This window comes from Protobothrops mucrosquamatus, unplaced genomic scaffold (genome assembly GCF_001527695.2).
Source record: "Protobothrops mucrosquamatus isolate PMUCROS unplaced genomic scaffold, P.Mucros_1.0 scaffold129, whole genome shotgun sequence".
Taxonomy (NCBI): Eukaryota; Metazoa; Chordata; class Lepidosauria; order Squamata; family Viperidae; genus Protobothrops; species Protobothrops mucrosquamatus.
In genome coordinates, this window is record NW_015386496.1 from 215,570 (window position 1) to 234,223 (window position 18,654).

An 18,654-nucleotide genomic window follows, 5' to 3' on the forward strand; every position below is an offset into this window, starting at 1 on the left:
GAGCGTGGATCACTGTATTTGGAGCGTAGTCAGTTATAAATAAGTGGAAAGAAAGCATGAAGTAAATTATCTAGTGAACACTGTACACAATATGTATATATACATATATATGTATATATGGAGGTGCAAGGGCTCAGCAGACTTGCTGAGCTTGTCAGCTCGAAAGCCTCCCAATGGGAGTGTCTCCCAATGGGGTGGGCTCCTGTTACTTGCCCCTGCTCCTGCCCACCTAGCAGTTCGAAAGCATCCAAAAGCGAGTAGATAAATAGGTACCATTTTGGTGGGAAGATAACAGCGTTTCATGTGCCTCAGCATATAGTCATGCTGGCCACATGACTATGGAAAGGGTCTTTTGACAACACTGGCTCCTCAGCTAAAAAATGGAGATGAGCATCACCCCTTAGAGTAAGACATGACTGGACAGGGGAAACTGTTACTTTTACCTTCATATGTATGTACATATACTGTACGTATATATATGTGTGTGTGTGTGTGTGTGTGTCTCTGTCTGTCTGTCTGTCTGTGTCTGTGTGAGACAAAGATTGCAACAAATACTCTAAAAAGCCAGTATTGGTGCACAAAAATTGATTGAAAGAACCAATTTATTCTTAGTTTACAGATGGGAAATACTGAGGCCAAGAGATAAACAATTAGAATAACATAGTTAGCAGGGTTTTTGTTTTTTTAACTTTCAATTTTATTTGCTCTTTATAGGCTGTGGAGAATCTAAAACTTTGTGAAAGTATGACAGAACAGCCAAAGAGCTACCAATAGATTTTAAATTATCTTCTGCTTACTCCCAGGATATAAGAATACACCTAATAAATCAGAAAGGTTTGTTGTTCCTAGTGAGGGCTCTACTTCTGTTATCTATGCCAGAGGTCCCCAGCCTTTTGGGCACCAGGGACCGGTGCCATGGAGAAAGTGTGATTTTGAATACTGCCTGCATCCCAAGGATGGAGCTTTGCTTGCTTGTGCGGCCTGCTTGCTGGCATGCTGTAGACCGGTGCTGGTCCACGGACCGGGGGTTGGGGGACCTCTGATTTATGCCGTCACACTTATATTAAGCATAATTTTAAGATTTAGAAATGAACAAGTTTCCAAATTGCAGCTGAGATATTGTTGGGTATTATGACGACTCTGACTCCAGCCTCCTAGGACATAATTTAAAACATTTTTATAAAATATTTATTTATTGAGCTTAGATAGCCATCTTGTAACTCTGGGCAGCTCACAATCCAAAAACATGAAAACGAGAACTAATAAAATAGCATTAAATAAAGCTGACTTCTCTAAAAATGGAAAAGCCGGGTCTCAGTGTCTGGGGCAAAGGCTATAATAGTCCTTCAGGGTTTTCCTGAAGGCCCACAGGGCTGCTCTTACTTTCTGACAGGTGCTACAACAGAAAAGACATGCTTCCTGGATCCCACTAGATGGCACTGTTTAAGAGACAAGATCTGGAACATGTCTACCTGCCAGATCTGGTGGGATGGGCAGAAATAATTAGGGACAAGGGGTCCCCTCACACAAGCCCTAAAAATGCAATTTCTTTCTATATATGCAAATTTTGTTTCATTCACTTTCAGTGCTTTGTAATTGGATGGACATTTTACAACGACCACTTTTAGCAGTTGATTCTTTGAGTTCTTATAAGCCCATGCTAGTGTCATCAGCAATAGCATCTAATTACTTTATTTTCTGTTGATCTGCTTTGGTTGCTTATAATTTTTATGAGTCTGAGAGTTTTTTCCATTGATTTATGTGTCTAGAATATTGAAGCTTTGTTATGACTGCTTTCATTGAGCACTCTGGTTTAACTTCATCTAATATTCAATTATTTATTCTTGTAATCCAAGATATTTTCAATCCTTTACCAACACTGGAATTCCAAGGCATTGATATTTCTTCATTCGGCCTTACTGATGGTCCAGTTTTCAGATATATATTTTACAGTTGGAAATATCTTAGTTTGATAACAATACAATCCTCTAAAATGACCATCCTTTATTTCTATTTTTTTTATTTTTTCCCCCCTGTTCTTAGTACTTCAATGCTGCCCAGAGTTATTGCCAAATGCTTGATCTTAGAAATGTAAATTTATAAATAAATAAATTTTGGTTGACATCTCTACTCTTTAATAGTTTGTCCAGATCTGTCATAATTCTTCTCCCAAGTAGGAAATTTCATGGTTACAGCCACCTTTCCTGTAAGTTTTTGAGCCTAGGGAGATAAAATGTGTTACTACTTCAGCTGCTTTTCCGTCTGTTTACATTAGCTGGCATGATTTGTTGACTTCATTGTAGGGTTTTTCTTAATAATAAGCAGGACAGGTTTTGCTATTTTTTTTTACCTTTAACAAGATTCCTTAAATCTTTCACTCCCAGACATCAGTGTGTCTGAAGATACTAATGTTTGTCCCAGCAATTTTAACTCCATCCTATTTATTCTAGATTAGCATTTCTTAATAAATATTTTGTAGATAAATAAATAAATGAGGTGACAGTATATAACTTTGGCATACTTTTCCAATTTGAACCAATAAGTTACCCTATACAATATTCTGTTTGAACTGTTGCTTTCTGATTAATATGCAAATCATTCAATAGGCAGATAAAGTAGTGTGATATTCTCTTTGTTTTTAAGGGCTAGCCAGAGTTTGTGATGGTCTTTAAATAAAGTTTATATAAGCTATAGTGCACAGATAAGGATCTGTTTGGAACTCCCTTGCCTTTTGTAATAGTCTTTGTATATTAGCAATGGATCTTCTTTCTTCTGAATCCAGATTTTACATCTGGCAGTTCTCATTCTATGTATTTTTGAAATCTGAATGACAAAACATGAACATTATCTTACTGAGACAAGTGCAGCTTAGTAGTTTGAGCATTCCTTAGCATTTTCCTCCTTTGGTAATTGTGTGTGGAGTGTGGACCCTTCTTGGAACTGCTGTGGGGGGACTGTGTTGTGGAGTTGTGCTTTCTGCGGAATGTTTTCTGCCCTGTGTTCCTTTTCTGTTGGACATGGGCGTGGGCTGTTGGGGATGGTTGTGTTGTCTGCATCTCAGACTGAGGGGCAGGTGGTTTTTGTGATTTGCAATTTTTCTGGAAATCCGTTCATACTCCCACACTAGAGTCAGTCAGAGCCGAAGAAGCTTCTTGGATGAGAAGCGAAATGTCTTCAAAGAAAAACAAGAAAGTCCAGTTGCTTCTTGAAAAAACACCTTTACATAAAAGTTTTCCTTGATTTCTGTAATTTCCTTAAATAATTCTTGTTCTTATTCTTCCCTTTCAACTGTTAATCTTGTTTGCATTGTTTATTTTGATATAAAACATTGACTCTTCTTGCTCTTTTCTGGAACCTAGCTCTTCATTGGGAAAAATATGCTCTGTCTCTGTTGCCTTTTGTTTTCTGCCTGCCTTCAAAATATTAACAGGCAACGATTTCACCTTCTTTTGCTTTTTGTATTTCATGATATCTTGTTTGCTTTATTTTTAACGATGTCATGAATTTCTTTAAAAGAGTTAGGCACTGTATTTTAAAAACTATTTATTTGTTTCTTTTCTTTAACTTAAGTCATGCATTTTCAAGGAGTTTGTGATCAGAGCTGTAATCAGCACCAGATCTTTGGCGGTGGTGGTGGTGGTGGGGGGGTAGGGGGGACTGAAAAAGTGTTCCATCCATGCTTGCAGAGTGCATAGTTTAATGTCCTCTGATAATGTCTGTGTATAGAATAGTCTTTTAGGTTGTTGGAAGAAAGTATTTGCTATAAACATTTAATTTTCTTGGCAACAGAATACTGTTTCATTTTGTACATCAAGGCCAAATTTTCCTAGTATTTTGGATGTTATTTTACTTCTAACTTCAGCAAACCAATTTTTGTATAATTAATATGTCATGGGGGAGGAGGCTATGTCAGCAAGGTCTTGCAAGTAACCCTGGAACAATCCAGCTTCTGCTTCCCATGCATCTGGGCTTAAAGCATATCATAGTAATATTTGTTGGCCTGGTTTGTGTTTGAGTTGAGATCATTGTGTTATTTTTAGATTGTGTTCAAACGTAAGTTGTATAACTTTTTGCTAGTAATGATGATTACTTCTATGGTTTTATGATTTCTTAGAAGGTTCCTGCCTGGGCAGGGGGTTGGACCCGATGAGCTCCAAGGTCCCTTCCAACTTTATTATTATTATTATTATTATTATTATTATTATTATTATTATTATTATTATTATTATTATTATTATTATTATTATTATTATTATTATTATTATTATTATTATTATTATTATTATTATTATTATCTTGCATAGTATAAGATCTAATGCTCTTTTGGTATAAAGTGGCCCATTTTAGTCCATGTCGGCGCTCCTGACATGACTGTAGTAGTAGTAGCTTATATCAGTTCACTGATTTCCAAAATGTCAATATTCACTCTTGACATTTCTGTCCTGATAATATCAAAGATACCTTCAATCATAGTTTTGATATTCCATATATTCAATAGCTAGCATATCTTGCAGCAGTTAATTTTTTCCTCTGTGCACATCATTAGCTGGATACTCTTTTTATGTGAGTGCAGTTATATCATAAGTACCAGTGTCACTTGTATTTGCCCCTGTATTTGCCCACTAGTTTGTAATGTGTCACTTTCCAATGTCATGTTAACATAATCCTGGATATATATATTCATTGCTTTTCCCCCCTCCAATTAATCATATTTAGTCTGATCTTGTATCTTTTCTATCCATAATAATCATTCTGCATGTGATACTAAGGGATGATTTTCTAAAAATAATTACTATGTGAGAAAGGCAGGTTTAATCTTTTCTTCCCAACCCTAAATTCCTGTGGTAATCTGCCTTCCACTATGGCCATTAAACTTAAAAAGAAACCTAGACTTGGCACAATGGAAGTTCTCCTTGCCCCAATATTTAATCAAGTGAAACAAAAAAATTTCTAAGAAATGATGTACATAGGGTGGTCATGGGATAAGCTGCAGTCTTCTGTTCCAAACCATTTCTTCATAGCACTAATAAAACTTAGAATAGGAGCATCCAATCTCTTGTGAACATATCTTAGAGATCTGTAAAATGGCTGATATAGAGGAATGAATAGTCACAAAATATCTATGTCCTTGAAGGCAAATAGGTAAATCATTTCTTTTGGATGCTAAGAACAAGACATTTTTGTGTTCTGAGACTCAGAATAAAGAACATCTGCTCCAGCATTTATTTCACTGACAAAAAATCAATGAGACATAAGTGACTTAGTATAAAGGTAAAAATGAAGTCTTGGCCAGAATATGAAGTCACATGTTTGCCATGACAAAGTACAAAATAATTTCGCAGAAGCAGAGTCCTATTGGAAGGTTTGGACATATGCTAGATCAGTGATGGCGAACCTTTTAGAGACTGAGTGCCTAAACTGCAACCCAAAACCCACTTATGCGTTGTTCAGTGCCGGGTGGGTGTGGCCCATTGGCTGGGTGTGGCCAATTGGGTGGGTGTGGCCCCTGGGTGGGCATGGCTGTGGTGGTAACGGCAGACTGGGTGGGACTAAAAAGTTCAATCAATCAATTCCAACTTTGCAAGATCTTTTTTTTTCCCGCGAGAAGTTGAAATTGACTGATTGAACCTTTTTTTTTGTGCACATGGCGGCAGAGGCCTAAAGCGAAAAGGTTTTATAAAACCCAGCTGAAGGCCTAGGACTGGGGCGACAGTGCGCGTGCCCACAGAGAGGGCTCTAAGTGCCGCCTCTGGCACCCGTGCCATAGGTTCGCCACCACTGTGCTAGATCATGACTTTAAATCAACTATTGTTATCAACTATTAAAAAAAAAATCATGGCAAATTAAATGTGATTTCTCCAATATGCAAGGGTGAAAGTATCTTCAGCTTAAGCATGTTGTAACAGATCAGGCCCTTTGGCTGCCTTGAAGGACCTGAGCTGCTTTCTTATACTTTATGTGTATTGGACTCTCCACAAAAAGCATTTGAAAGAATAGACATCAGATTGTTTTTATGCTTCAGGTGTAAAATATTTGAGGGTTCACTAATTTATATGATGTCATAAGATCATTTAGTATCTTTTTGGAAAAATACATATATGTATATAAACAAATTTATGGATTATCTTTTTAATGTTAAATATATTGTTGTAATGTTGAATTATATACCAGAGCTTTAGAATTTGATTGTGTATCTCAAATTATGATACAGATTATTAAATTGTATCAAGCATAGAGGGTGGGGTGGCTAAAGGAATAATATTGAGAAATTGGAAAACTGATATTATTCCAGATATTAAGAAAGGATTGTTGAAAATGTCTGATTTATCTGTTTTGAAAAGGCAATATTTCCTACTAATCAAAGCATTAATTAATTAATTAATTCAATTTATATGGCTTACCAGCTCAACAAGTTACTCAAGGTGCTGCAGCAATATATGTTACTACTGTATTGCAATGATTTTGTAATATCTTACAATCTTGTATTATTCATGTTCATTAGTAACTGCACTTGCACTTAATTAACTATTAAGTGTAAAATACAAGCTAGATTTTTTTTCCTTCTTAATTTATATTTTTAGTTTATATTTTATTTTTTTAAAAAAACCTTTAAGATTAAGTATTGTTTTGTTAATTGTGTAGAAATAAATTAAATAACTAAATAAATTTATCTCTGCCTCCTCAGAAAATAGAGTGCTCCTCAGAAAACTAAGTGTATTCATTATGCAGGCTATTTCTTAACCCCTACACTGAAGCAATGTATCCCAACCATAGTAAAAGACCCGTCCCCCGATACTCCATCCTTATTTCTAATAGTTTCTGATCACTCCATGCTCACTTTTTTTCCTGGATGACATCATGTTAATAGTATATTAGGGTATCGTCACCGGTTCCTTTATCTAAAGATAAATTTGTGGATACAAATAGGCAGTAAAAGTTTACATTTTGCTTTCTATTTTGCTATTCTTCTAATTTAAATAAAACAGCATTTAACAGATAGTTTTCAAAAAATCAGAAGGGAGATGGGGACTATGTTAGAATTCCAGAGTTTTTTTTGGTGGGGGAGAGCTTCCATTGGCAAAAATGAATACTCTGCATGCTAGGAAATCAGTTTGAGTCAAAGTCCCCATAGGCCTATAAAAATAAAACAAATCCAACTTTTGTTCTCTCTTTAGCATTGGCGATGATTATTTGTGCAAATTTCTTGATATTTTCTGACTCAATTTCAGATAACTTGATTTAGTTCAAAGATTGAATTTGAATCAGAAAATATCAAGAAACCTGAACAAATACAGATAATCCTCAATTTATGACTACAACTGAGCTAAAAAAATTCTGTGGCTAAGTGAGACAGTTGTTAAGTGAATCAACATAGTTGATAAGTTAGTAACATGGTTTTTAAGTGAACCTGGCTTCTCCATTGAAGGTTGCAAAAGGGGATCACATGATCCCAGGACACTGCAATTGTCATAAATATGAGTCAGTTGCCAAATGTCTGAATTTTGATCATATAATAATTGGGATGCTGCAGTGGTTGTAAGTGTGAAAAACAGTCATAAGTCACTTTTTTCAGTGATATTTTATGTTTGAACGGTCTCTAAATGAACTATTGTAAGTTGAGAGTTACCTATACATTTATTTGATACACATTAATGTTTTAGATTTATCACCTGGAGAAGAATGAATGCTATATTCTGTGAGTTATTCTGCTAATTAATTTTGATGATCATTAATTAAATATTGGTTGATTGATTTTAAGAATATATATATAAATAAATAAAATACGTGCGAAGTTGTTTTAATGTGATTTGTACTGTCAATATTTGCAGGTTTAATTGATTCTAAACCAGTCTGAGATTTAATATAATTGGAAGAAATGTAAAACTGTGTTAGCGAAATAAAAAAGTTTTAGTGTAAGAATTGAATATGTATTATTTTACTTTATACCTCAAAATGATTGGCAATAATGTAGTGTTATGAATATGAGTCTGCCATCCTCAAATCTGGTGATTTAAAGAAATTCAGAAGATTTTGTTTTGGTTGTAGACCACAGCTTGTGGATATTTGAAATTTTCACTTATTGGAGATAAATTACTATGTAGTATTATGTGATGTGATTCAATTACTAGGAGTGGTTCTGCTTTTAAATATTTCAAATAAATATATGCATAGATTCAAAAAGAGAAGAAAAGTCAATAATCTTTGAGATTCAGTATCTCCCAGAAAAAAACAGAACTTCAACATTGCTTTCTTTTAAAAGTATATTCTTGCATATTTTTATTAAATTGTTATATTTAGTTTTCAGATAAATTCTATGTTTTATGGGAAAGCTAGACATATATTTGCTACTCTTTTTTAATCCATTAACTACTTTTCTGGCTCTCATCACACTTATTAAAATTTGGATGTTCTTAGAATTTGAAGCATTTATTATATAAGACATATCCTCTATATCCCAGATACTCTATATCCCAGAGAAGTGTCTTCCTTGCTGCCTTTTTGGTGATTTCTCCCTCCCTGTTTTATGAGGGAATGAACTTCTTCCAAAGGAATAAATACTAAAATATTAGTTATGAGTATACTGCTGGTGATTGTAGAATGAGGAGAGGCTCTATAAACAAAACACTATAATTCTACTTGCAAATATTTTAGTATATCAGTTGGGAGAGCAGTTTTGAATGTTGGGTTGACATTCCTTGATTAATTCAGCAAGCGTTCACATATACCTCATTTATATAACTGTACCTTTTTTTGTTAAAAATAATAGATCAGAACTATCAAGCATACTCTAAGCAATTATTTTCTTAAAGCATTATATCTCAGTAATATTCTCTTCCTGGTTTGAGCAATTGTTGGTGAAACTTTAAAATTTAACTTACTCATTATTTAAATCTCTCCTTTGGGAAAAATTACTAGTGGCTTTAATTGCAGGCATTTCTTTGAATGCAAATTGGAGTATGGCATTAAAATTTCATGTTATGGGCATAGATGGTAATGCTCAAATTGACTCAAATTCTGAGGATAACTTTTACATTTTTATTAACTCAGGGGGAATACCCTGTGAAAAATATTCTTGATTAACATTGTGCTATTTATTAGCCTTTTTATGAATAGGCAGGTACCCACTAATAGCCATTTTGTGAAAGCACCCACAATATTTCCTCAAAACAACCTATTCTCAGAAGATCTTTTCCTCTTCTATCTTGTTTACTCTCTCTCCTTTCATGTTTTCTGTTAGCCTACACTATATTTTTCAGTTTTTCCATTAAGGACTTCTAGTCATCTTCTTTCTTTACTTTTTTATAGTTCCAGAACAATAAACATAGATATACAGTGTAGAAAAATCAAACCTGGAACAATGAATAATGAAAAGAGGGTGCTAAACAACTTCTGCAAGCCATAGATATTACTACAAATTTAGCAACTTATTCATGGTTGCCCAAGTTAAGTTTGCAGAAGGAAGACTCTTGATCAGAAAGACAGTTACAATTTCTGACAGTAGGGTTATGAGTGCCAGCCATGTTTCATTTTAAAGTGTCAGTTTGCTGTATAGGTAACAGAAAAACAAGAAGCATTTAAACTGATTGTTTTGAAGATGAATTTCTCCAGCTTGGAAAGCACTTTACACAATTAAATATGCATAATAAATAACATACTTGAACATGATGAAATGGACCTACCATGTTGATTGTTCATAATATGATTTATTATTATGTGTCTGATTTTTCTTAAATTATTCACAATGATATTATTTTCTTTAGAGACTATTGTATAATCTGTTTATTAATCCTTAATAATCACATGCTTTCATTTGAACCTACTTGATTATTCAGAGCTCTTTTGCAATAGACTTATGAGAATTAGTTTTAGGATGATCAGAAGTGAGCAGCCCAACCTGTTACCCTTAAAAAGTGGGAGGCATATCTCCTACTCAAAAGAGAAAAGTTTGACAGCGCACAAGTGGGAGAAAAAGGCACAAATGTTTGAGCCTTGATTTCACTATAGTTAGGGATTACATTACTGTTTTTTGTTATTTCGATTTGTTTCATATTTTTGTATAAAACATATCTGCCTGCCTTTAAAGTGATATTATTCAATTTATTACAGAACAATAAACAGTGAGATGGCTTTAAATGGCTTCAAATACTTCAAATGTATTTAAGAAAGTTTATTTATTAAAACATTTATATAGCTTCTCAACTTATACCAAACTCTGGGCGATTCCCAATCAAGAAAAGTTGGGAAGAGTTCATTTGTAACACCTAAATGGAATATCTTCTGAGTCAATATACTCCTAAATACCATTTACTTTAGTATAAGTGGGAGGTAGTGATAGGGCATTAGAGTAGAACCAAGAACTCAAGTTTAACTCACTGAGGAAATCTCAGGGTAACCTACCTCACAGGTTTTATTCTTGTGGGGATAAACCAGAAAAGAGAAACTAAGTATGCTACTTTTAGCACACGAAGAAGAGATAGGATATAATCTTAACAAATATATGTCCTATTTCTGATTTTCTTAAATGTACAAGTAGTCCTTCAATTCATTTGAAGTTACAACAGTACAGAAAAAGCTGACTTATGACTGTTTTTCATACTTATGACCATTGCGGCATCCCCATGGTCATGTGAACAAAATTCAGACACTTGGCAACTGACTCATATTTATGTTGGTTGCAGTTTCCTTTTGTGACCTGACAATCAAAGATTCACTTAAGAACTATGTTACTGACTTGACAACTGCAGTGATTCACTTAACAACTGTGGCAAGAAACATCGTAAAATGGGGCAAAACTCATTCTCACTTAGCAACAGAAAATTTGGGCTCAATTGTGGTCATAAGTCAAGGACTACCTGTAACTTGGTAATGGAACTTGCAACAAGATACATTATTGTACTAATTCAAAAACTTTTCTCACAGTTTCTAATTTGGATTCAACAATCTTTCTTTCTCCAGGTTTGATGATCCCCGTCTTTTGTGTCGTGGAACAACTGGACACTTCTCTTGAATATGATAATCGAGAAGAACATGCAGAGTTTGTTCTGGTTCGTAAAGATGTGCTTTTTAGTCAGCTAGTGGAGACTGCGCTCCTGGCACTCGGTTATTCTCACAGCTCTGCAGCTCAGGCACAAGGTATTACATCAAAATGTTTAATAATTGTAGTGAGATGGGCGGCAAACAAATTTAATAAATAAAAGCATAATTGGTTGCGTAAAATAGCTCTTTCATAGTAACTAAACCTAATAAAGCAGATAGAGTAGTTAGTAGTAAAGATGCTTACCATGTACAAACTTTAAAACTGCACTCCCATGGAAAATTATTTCTAAACTTGTCCCTATTAATATACTAGGAGTTCCTTTTGAGTACTATACATATACATAAAATCAAAGTGCACATCATGAATAGCTAATTTTGTATGGTATTAGTATTTAATCAAAGCATATCAGACATTGTATCAAAATTTATTTTGCTAGTAAATATATTAACAGTGTGCATGATAAATATGAAACAGCTAATGAAGCAGTATTTATTTTCCAATGTAAACACACAATCTTTCATAACTGTACTGTTACAAATGGGATCTGAATCAAGTTAAATGATGTCATTTGATTTAGAGGATTTCATACCAGTTCTGACCAACTGTTCAAAGAAAATATGTTTTAAATCTGACTTTGTAATATGCTGTCCAAAGCTGATTATGTAAATTGTGGCATGAATGTTTACAACCTTTTGAGTTACCTAACTGACTTTTTCTTTAAAATATATGCATTTTTTTTAAGGACCATTCAGTGTTCTCACATAATTTGAAGATTTTTCTTGCATTATTAGATGAATTGTCAAGATACAGCAAAGATTAACAGCCAATTAAAGAAACAATAATTGATTAATTACCTTTTATTTTAATTAGCTGATTTGATTAAATACTGATTTGAGAGAAAGGTACTTCTTTCTGAGTAAATATGTTAGAATTGCTCTGTACATTTGTAACTAACTTCAGTAAAAATAATAGATAAAAGCAGACGTTTGTAGTTGTTAGATAGTATATACATGTTGTACCAAAAAATCGCTTAAGATCAATTTCCTTATCCTAAGTTTTCTTACTATTAAAAACAATACATTTTTTAAAAGTCTGTCAGACATTATTATTCAGGGGATCTTTTTAGTTGAGCCTAAAATCTTTTTTTACTTAGTTAATATAAACTCACATACGTACATACGCAAGCAAATGTACAAACAAAGTTTAGACATCCTATGTACAAAAAACCACTGGTGTCTGCAGGAGGAGGAGAATGAGGAAAGAGATTATACCGTGTTTCCCCAAAAGTAAGACCTACCCAGAAAATAAACCGTAGCTTGATTTTTGGGGGTGGGCCTAATATAAGCCCTACCCCAAAATAAGCCCTATTTTTGAGGTGAGGCACACGGCTAAAAATCAAGCTAGGACGGGGGTGGGGGTAGAGTTGCCCCACGTACCCCACACCCACTTACCAGGCCTTCTGTGAATCGATACCTGCCTCTCCTCATCATCCCACTTCTTCTGCGGTGTCTCCTTGCCTGCATTTCACAGTCAGAGGCGTTCCGGAAAGGCCTCTGACTGTGAAATACAGGCCGGAGCTCCATTCTCAGCTGCAGAATAAAGCTGCTCCTTCAGCCGCAGAAGAAGTGGGCCAGCTGGACGGAGCAGTCAGTGCTGCCACTGAGAGGTGAGTGGAAAAGACACCCTCTGAAAATAAGACCTGGTGCCTCTTTTGGAGGCAAAACAAAAATAAGACCAGGTCTTATTTTTGGGGAAACACGGTATGTGCATAATGGTACAAACCCTGTGACTTATGTACTTAGGTCAGATATTGGGATACAAATATGGAAAGAGGGGGGTTTGTGTCATGACATTCAGAAAAACAATTTAGTAACTTTTTCAACATTTTCAACAACTCATGGTGGATACCCATCCATAAAATATAAAGGAGCTTTAAAAAATTGTGCTTTTTTGATAGAATAGAATGAAACTGAAACTCATAACAATGTAGCCTTAGGAAAACTGTGCATGTACATCATCTGTCATTTTGTTAATTACGTGCAAAAATGATAATGTGCATTGTATTTTATGTAAACATTAGTATAAGTAGGAAAGTGAAAGAAAAACGGACTATGCTAGAACATGAAAATATGTTTTACTTAATAGATCTGTGAAAGAATTCTAATCAGAAAGAGTGTAATAAGAAATAAAAGCATGAAACAATATATCATTATTGTTGCATAAAACTGGAGAAAATAATACTTCAGGGTATTATAGGAATATTGTTCTTTTAAATATAAAGGTTATTGTATCTCACTGTTTCTGTCATGGTGAACCAATTTTCAATCTGACAGCGCTATTCATCTTGGTTAATTCATCTTGTGAATTAACATGTGGAACATCCTGAATTAAGCAACCAAGGCATCATTCTTGGCATCTCTAGAAAGAAGGTGATCCTAAGAAAGAATGCTTTTATGAATGCATGTAACTTCCTTCACTGACCCACACTAGCTGACTATTTCATTTGGGAAAACATATGGGCCCTTGAACAAGGAAAAGAGGGATTCAATCAGATAGGCACTGGCTTTTTCATCCTTAGGAAATAGTAGTTTGCTTAAGTAAGGGTGTCTAGTTTACAGATTTTTATTTTTTTCTAATGATCCAGAATCTGTATTTTAAGCTTTTATGTGCTTATAAATTGTTTTCTGAAAAACATTGAAAAATAAGATCAAATTTGCTGTATTCTAAACTGCTGTTCATATGCTACTTAAATGGCTAAGGGAGATCTGTGAAATTACTAATGCTTACTAACTCTAGCTGTTTTTTCCTCTCTAAACATCTCTCTGTTGTACATATTTCTGATTAGATTAAATATATATTTAAATATTTAATGTTTCAGGTGTATTACACACTTAAGAATCATGTAATTAATTACTTTTGTTGCATAATGTTATTAAACTTGAACTTCTATTCTTTATCATTGTTAGAGTATTAACACTATTCTATTAAAAATAAACAGACACACACAACATTGTATAAATCACTAGTAGTCTAGCAATGTGGCATTTTATAAGAACAGTGCGTTAGTAAATTTCTTTTGGCTGGAGAACTGAATTGACTTTGAAATCCCTGTTTGGGATTTCATAGTAGCATTGGGCAATACTCATTCCACATGACATAAAGTTCCCAGTGTGCTTTCTCACATACTCTGCCATGTGCTACTGATAATAATGGATGGCAGTTTTGAAAGGGATCCTGTATGAAACTCTGTCTCCAGCAGCACTCTTTCTTAAAAAATATCTTCTGTCTGGCACCGAAGCTTTTAAAATAGCTTTTGAATGTCATCCAATTCAATAAATACTATTTTAAAGCTGTATCATAGGGCAAGGGGAGGGTTTTAAGGCAGTATTAGCATTTCATTTTCTAGCAGTATTCCCCCTCAGAATTGTTTCTCCCTACATTGCAGAAATCTTAAACTATCCAAATTGATATCAGTGTAAGATATTACAAAACTTTGGTTGGGACAGCTTCTAATTAAAAGGTCAGATACATCTGTGGAGAATGGATCAGAACTAGGAATTCAGGGAGAGCAGTATGGAACACTTGAGAAAGGAAATTGGGATTCTCAAAGCTGCTTAAAAGTGATCTCTCTCCCTCTCCCTATCTACCTACCTGTTTAGCTATGGTCTGAATTAGGTCCACAGATGAGGTTTCCAATGCCCATTGTTTACCTCAAAGAGAAAATTGTTTTTAGTCAACATTGCAGATTTTATATTTGAAACTGTTCAATAAAACCATACACTTTTCAGAGAAAAAAATTATCAGGGAATGAATTGCTGCAGTTAATTGGCATTAGAATGTATGAATTCATTGAATCATCTTTGGAGAAGAGGACATGTTGCTGTTCTCTAGGCATACTTGAAAAGATATACCTTTTTGTTTTTAAATATTCAGAGAGCTTTTGATACATGAGTACTTTGGAAAAATATACCATCCTATGTAGCATTCTTATGGAGAATATTAGTTTCTGTGTAAATATTTGAATTTGGCTTCATCTTCTTGAAAATATACAGAATGTAAGCACTGAGTTTCCATTAAAAAGAGAAAACGTATTTTAAAATGAAGTTACATTGTCATGATGATCAGCAAGGTCAGGGAACTTTGAATGCTTTTAAATTGAAAGCAGAAATGGGAACAAATATTTTTCTATCTGCTATGATTTGAAAGGCTTGGATAGGTTTAACAAACTTTAAAATCTCAGCACTAGAATGAATTCTTTGTCATATCAATATTGTACTAAGTACCCTTTTGTATAGAGATTTAGTATCTAAAAGTTTTCTTTTCAGACAAGCTCTTTTTTTCTTAGGAAATATTTCCTTCCTTTTTAAAAAAAACTTTATTAAGTGAAAGGAAGGGTTGTAAATTCCCCATAGCTTTTTGATCTATCCTACACATTCTGGTTTTTTTTTAAACAGAGTCTAAAGCTTTTAGATAAAAACAATGCAGATACAGTATATCAATATCTGTTTTCGTGTGCTGCGTGTTATTGCAAAATAATTTGTGTGCTATAGATTTATGCAGTAAAACTGAGATGAGGTTATTCAAGACTGAAGCTCATAAACTCTAATTCTAGCCCTGAGCAAATCCTGGAGCTTGTAGCAGATTGCTGCCTGGAAGCTAGGTGGTTGATATATCCATAGCATTCCATGCTTGATGGTATAGTCCAGTTCTTTGCACAAGAACTCACATGTAGCCATCTCTCTTTATGGCCTACTATAAAATGTTAGAAAACATTTCCTGTGCTGATGTTTGACTGTGCCATACAGTTCAACATGAGCTATTTTCAAGGCAAATATATCTATGAATGCATCCCAGCTTTTCCAGTGAAGGCAGTACATTAAAAGCTCTGTTATTGTTGAAGGCATTCAGGAATTTGGTAAGAAAATATCTCTGAAAGGATGACCAATAGGTCATGGGCTGTCTAGTATTTTACAAATTCTAAAATGGAGAACATAATATTTTAGAGATAAGCATTGAAAAAAAATTGCAAAATTAGAAAGGAGTGGTTACATTTTTAGAGTACAAATGTCTGTACCTTTCAGTAGAAATTTTATCTTTCCAGAAATAATACTTCAGAGACTTTTTATAACAATGTAGGAGATTATTTGTTGTGATAGCTAAGAGTAAAAAATGACCTAATGGCGCATAATGTATTTATTGTTCACCTAAGACTCTATTATAGATCAGAAGGTAATTTCTATTAAATTAAATTGCATTTTTTAGAAGGACTGAAGAGATTAGTAGCAAAGAGAAGGTAACAAATCTGTCCAAAAGGAGAATAGTTTCTTCTTTGGTAAGATCAGCTGCATTATCCTTGTTTTGCATGTGTAATTGCTGTGGAGGCTTTTAGAAGGATGGAAATACATTATAGGTTTTAAATGTAAATGTGTTTATGAAATTAATATGCCACATATCTTGTTGTTCTTGCCCTAATATTTTTTTATATATTGTATTCAACACATTTTTATTTTGGATCTCCTATCTGAGGTTTTACCTCTCCTTTATTTATTTGCATTTTGAGAGCACAATAGGCCTTTCTGGAATCGGATGTTACAAGAGTGGCACACTTGTGTCTTTTTCCTACTTCTGTAGCAGCTAATAATCTAAAATGCATGATATAACATCAGTGTGTTTCCCTGCTTTATTTCACTGGCTGTGGTTAATAGAAACAGAAAGAGTGGTGACATTATGTCATATGTTTTATATTAATAGACATTACCAAGTGAGTCAGGGTGTGGAGATAGAATAAAGTGTGGCTAATGTAACATACATAGTGTCTGTTTCCTTCCTAACATTACTTCAAATGTTTTATGCATAAAGATATATCCACTAGCTTCAGGTTGACAGAACATAGTTATTCATTGATTAAAAACCATTACATTGTAATGTTTTATCAAAAAGATTCCTGGAAGAAGTTTATAAATATGAGTAGTACGAGAGTGCTGCTTGCAAAGTTACAGTCAAATGATATTCATAGGAGGAGAGCTGTGTTAGTCTGTGGCAAAAAAAATCAGGAGTCTAGTAGGACTTTTTGTGATTAATACTTTTTATTAAAAGATATGAGCTGAAATGATGAGTTCATTTCATCAGATTCAGTCAGTTGATGCTGAAACTGATGAAGTGAGGTGCATCTCATGAAAGTTTTTGCCTTTTAAAATAATGTGTTAGTTGGAAAAGATGCCAACAGAATTCTTCCGGTTTTTAGTCAACAGATATAAGGAAAATGGGATGGGAGGAGAAGGAAGAAAGAAATAGTTTCAGTCATCAGTAATCATTATTGTATAGAAATGGATGCACTATTGATACCATGGAAAAGAAGAAAGTAGAGCAATTCAAATGACTATTTTGATTATCTTGAACCATGTTTCTAAACTATAATTTGCTATGGACATGATAGACTGCTTGTCTGAAAATCAGTCTTCCAATCTTCTTACAGGACTGGGGAAAAAAGAAGTGTATGAACTTGTGGCCTTTGCTTGTAAGACTAAACTATTGAGCATTGGTCCTAAGCTGATTCACTGATCTGTTTGATTAATAATGACTGGCAGTCTGATAGAAGCTTTCCAAGGCATGAGTTGAAAGGAGCTGTTCAGTCCTATTAACTGAACTGGGGATAATCTTGGATGCTCTGCACATCATTGTGCAGGACATTTCTCATTGTGTTAGGACTCTTCCACTGTCACTTTTGGTTCTTACTGCCAGTGAAGTAGAATTATGCATATCTTTGATAACATGTTTCAGGAAAAGTAATACAAATATCCTGGTTTTTTTAAAAAATGAACACTTAGTTGCAAGTTATATTTGCTAGTGAGCCATTTTTGCACCTATTATGAGGCACAAAAGAAGATGGGAGGGCAAATGAGACATGAAAGATACCTGAGCCTTGGATGAATATGATGAGTAAACAGAGGCCTCGTCCTCACTGGTTGCAGATTAAAAGAGATTTGGTGCAGCATAAGCAACCTGTTTCAACCTTACTGCTGGTTTAATTGCTCCTCCCAGTGTGCCCACTGGATAATTTCTGGATGTGGTAAGGTTTGTGTAATCCTGTTTCGTTCTTGACACTTAGAAAGAGCAAACCAATCTACACTTCTGAGCTGGGGCTTCTTTGTGGAGCATGAGTTCTTGCAGTGTGGAACAAGAACATGTCTTTTTAAACTTTACAGGGCTGATATGCAAAGCAAGACTAGAGGAAGTGCATTGGTAGGGGGATCACCCTTTTCTTTCTGCTCTAATATACCCATCCTTCAAAGCCAAGACAAATCCCCCACCCACTCTTATCGCCTGCAAAGCAGTGTATCCAATAGCAGAATGTGAGTCCAACCCAATTTCAGATTCCTTCCTGCAGTCCTTTATTGTCTTTCACAAAAAGTAGTTATGTCCAGAACAGCTCGACTGGTGCTGATGAGCTCTGCTCCTCCTATTCTCCAACCTCTACTCAGCCTCAGCCAATAGCAACAGATATCCAGAATGGCATGCAACACCTAAAATGCAGCTGCTAGAAACAATTGGAATTTCTTCCAGAGCAGACTCAAAACATAGGTCTTCTGTTTGAGAACAAGATGCTTGAGAATGCA

At 34.6% G+C, this 18,654-nt stretch overlaps 1 protein-coding gene across 1 annotated transcript in view; it reads left to right on the plus strand.

Moving 5' to 3' along the window:
* SATB2 (SATB homeobox 2) overlaps window positions 1-18,654 on the plus strand; it is a 127,112-nt gene that overhangs the window by 18,931 nt on the left and 89,527 nt on the right. The window contains exon 3 of the mRNA XM_015813030.1: window positions 10,957-11,133. Coding sequence (XP_015668516.1) covers window positions 10,957-11,133 — 177 coding nt within the window. The remainder of the gene's footprint in view (window positions 1-10,956; window positions 11,134-18,654) is intronic.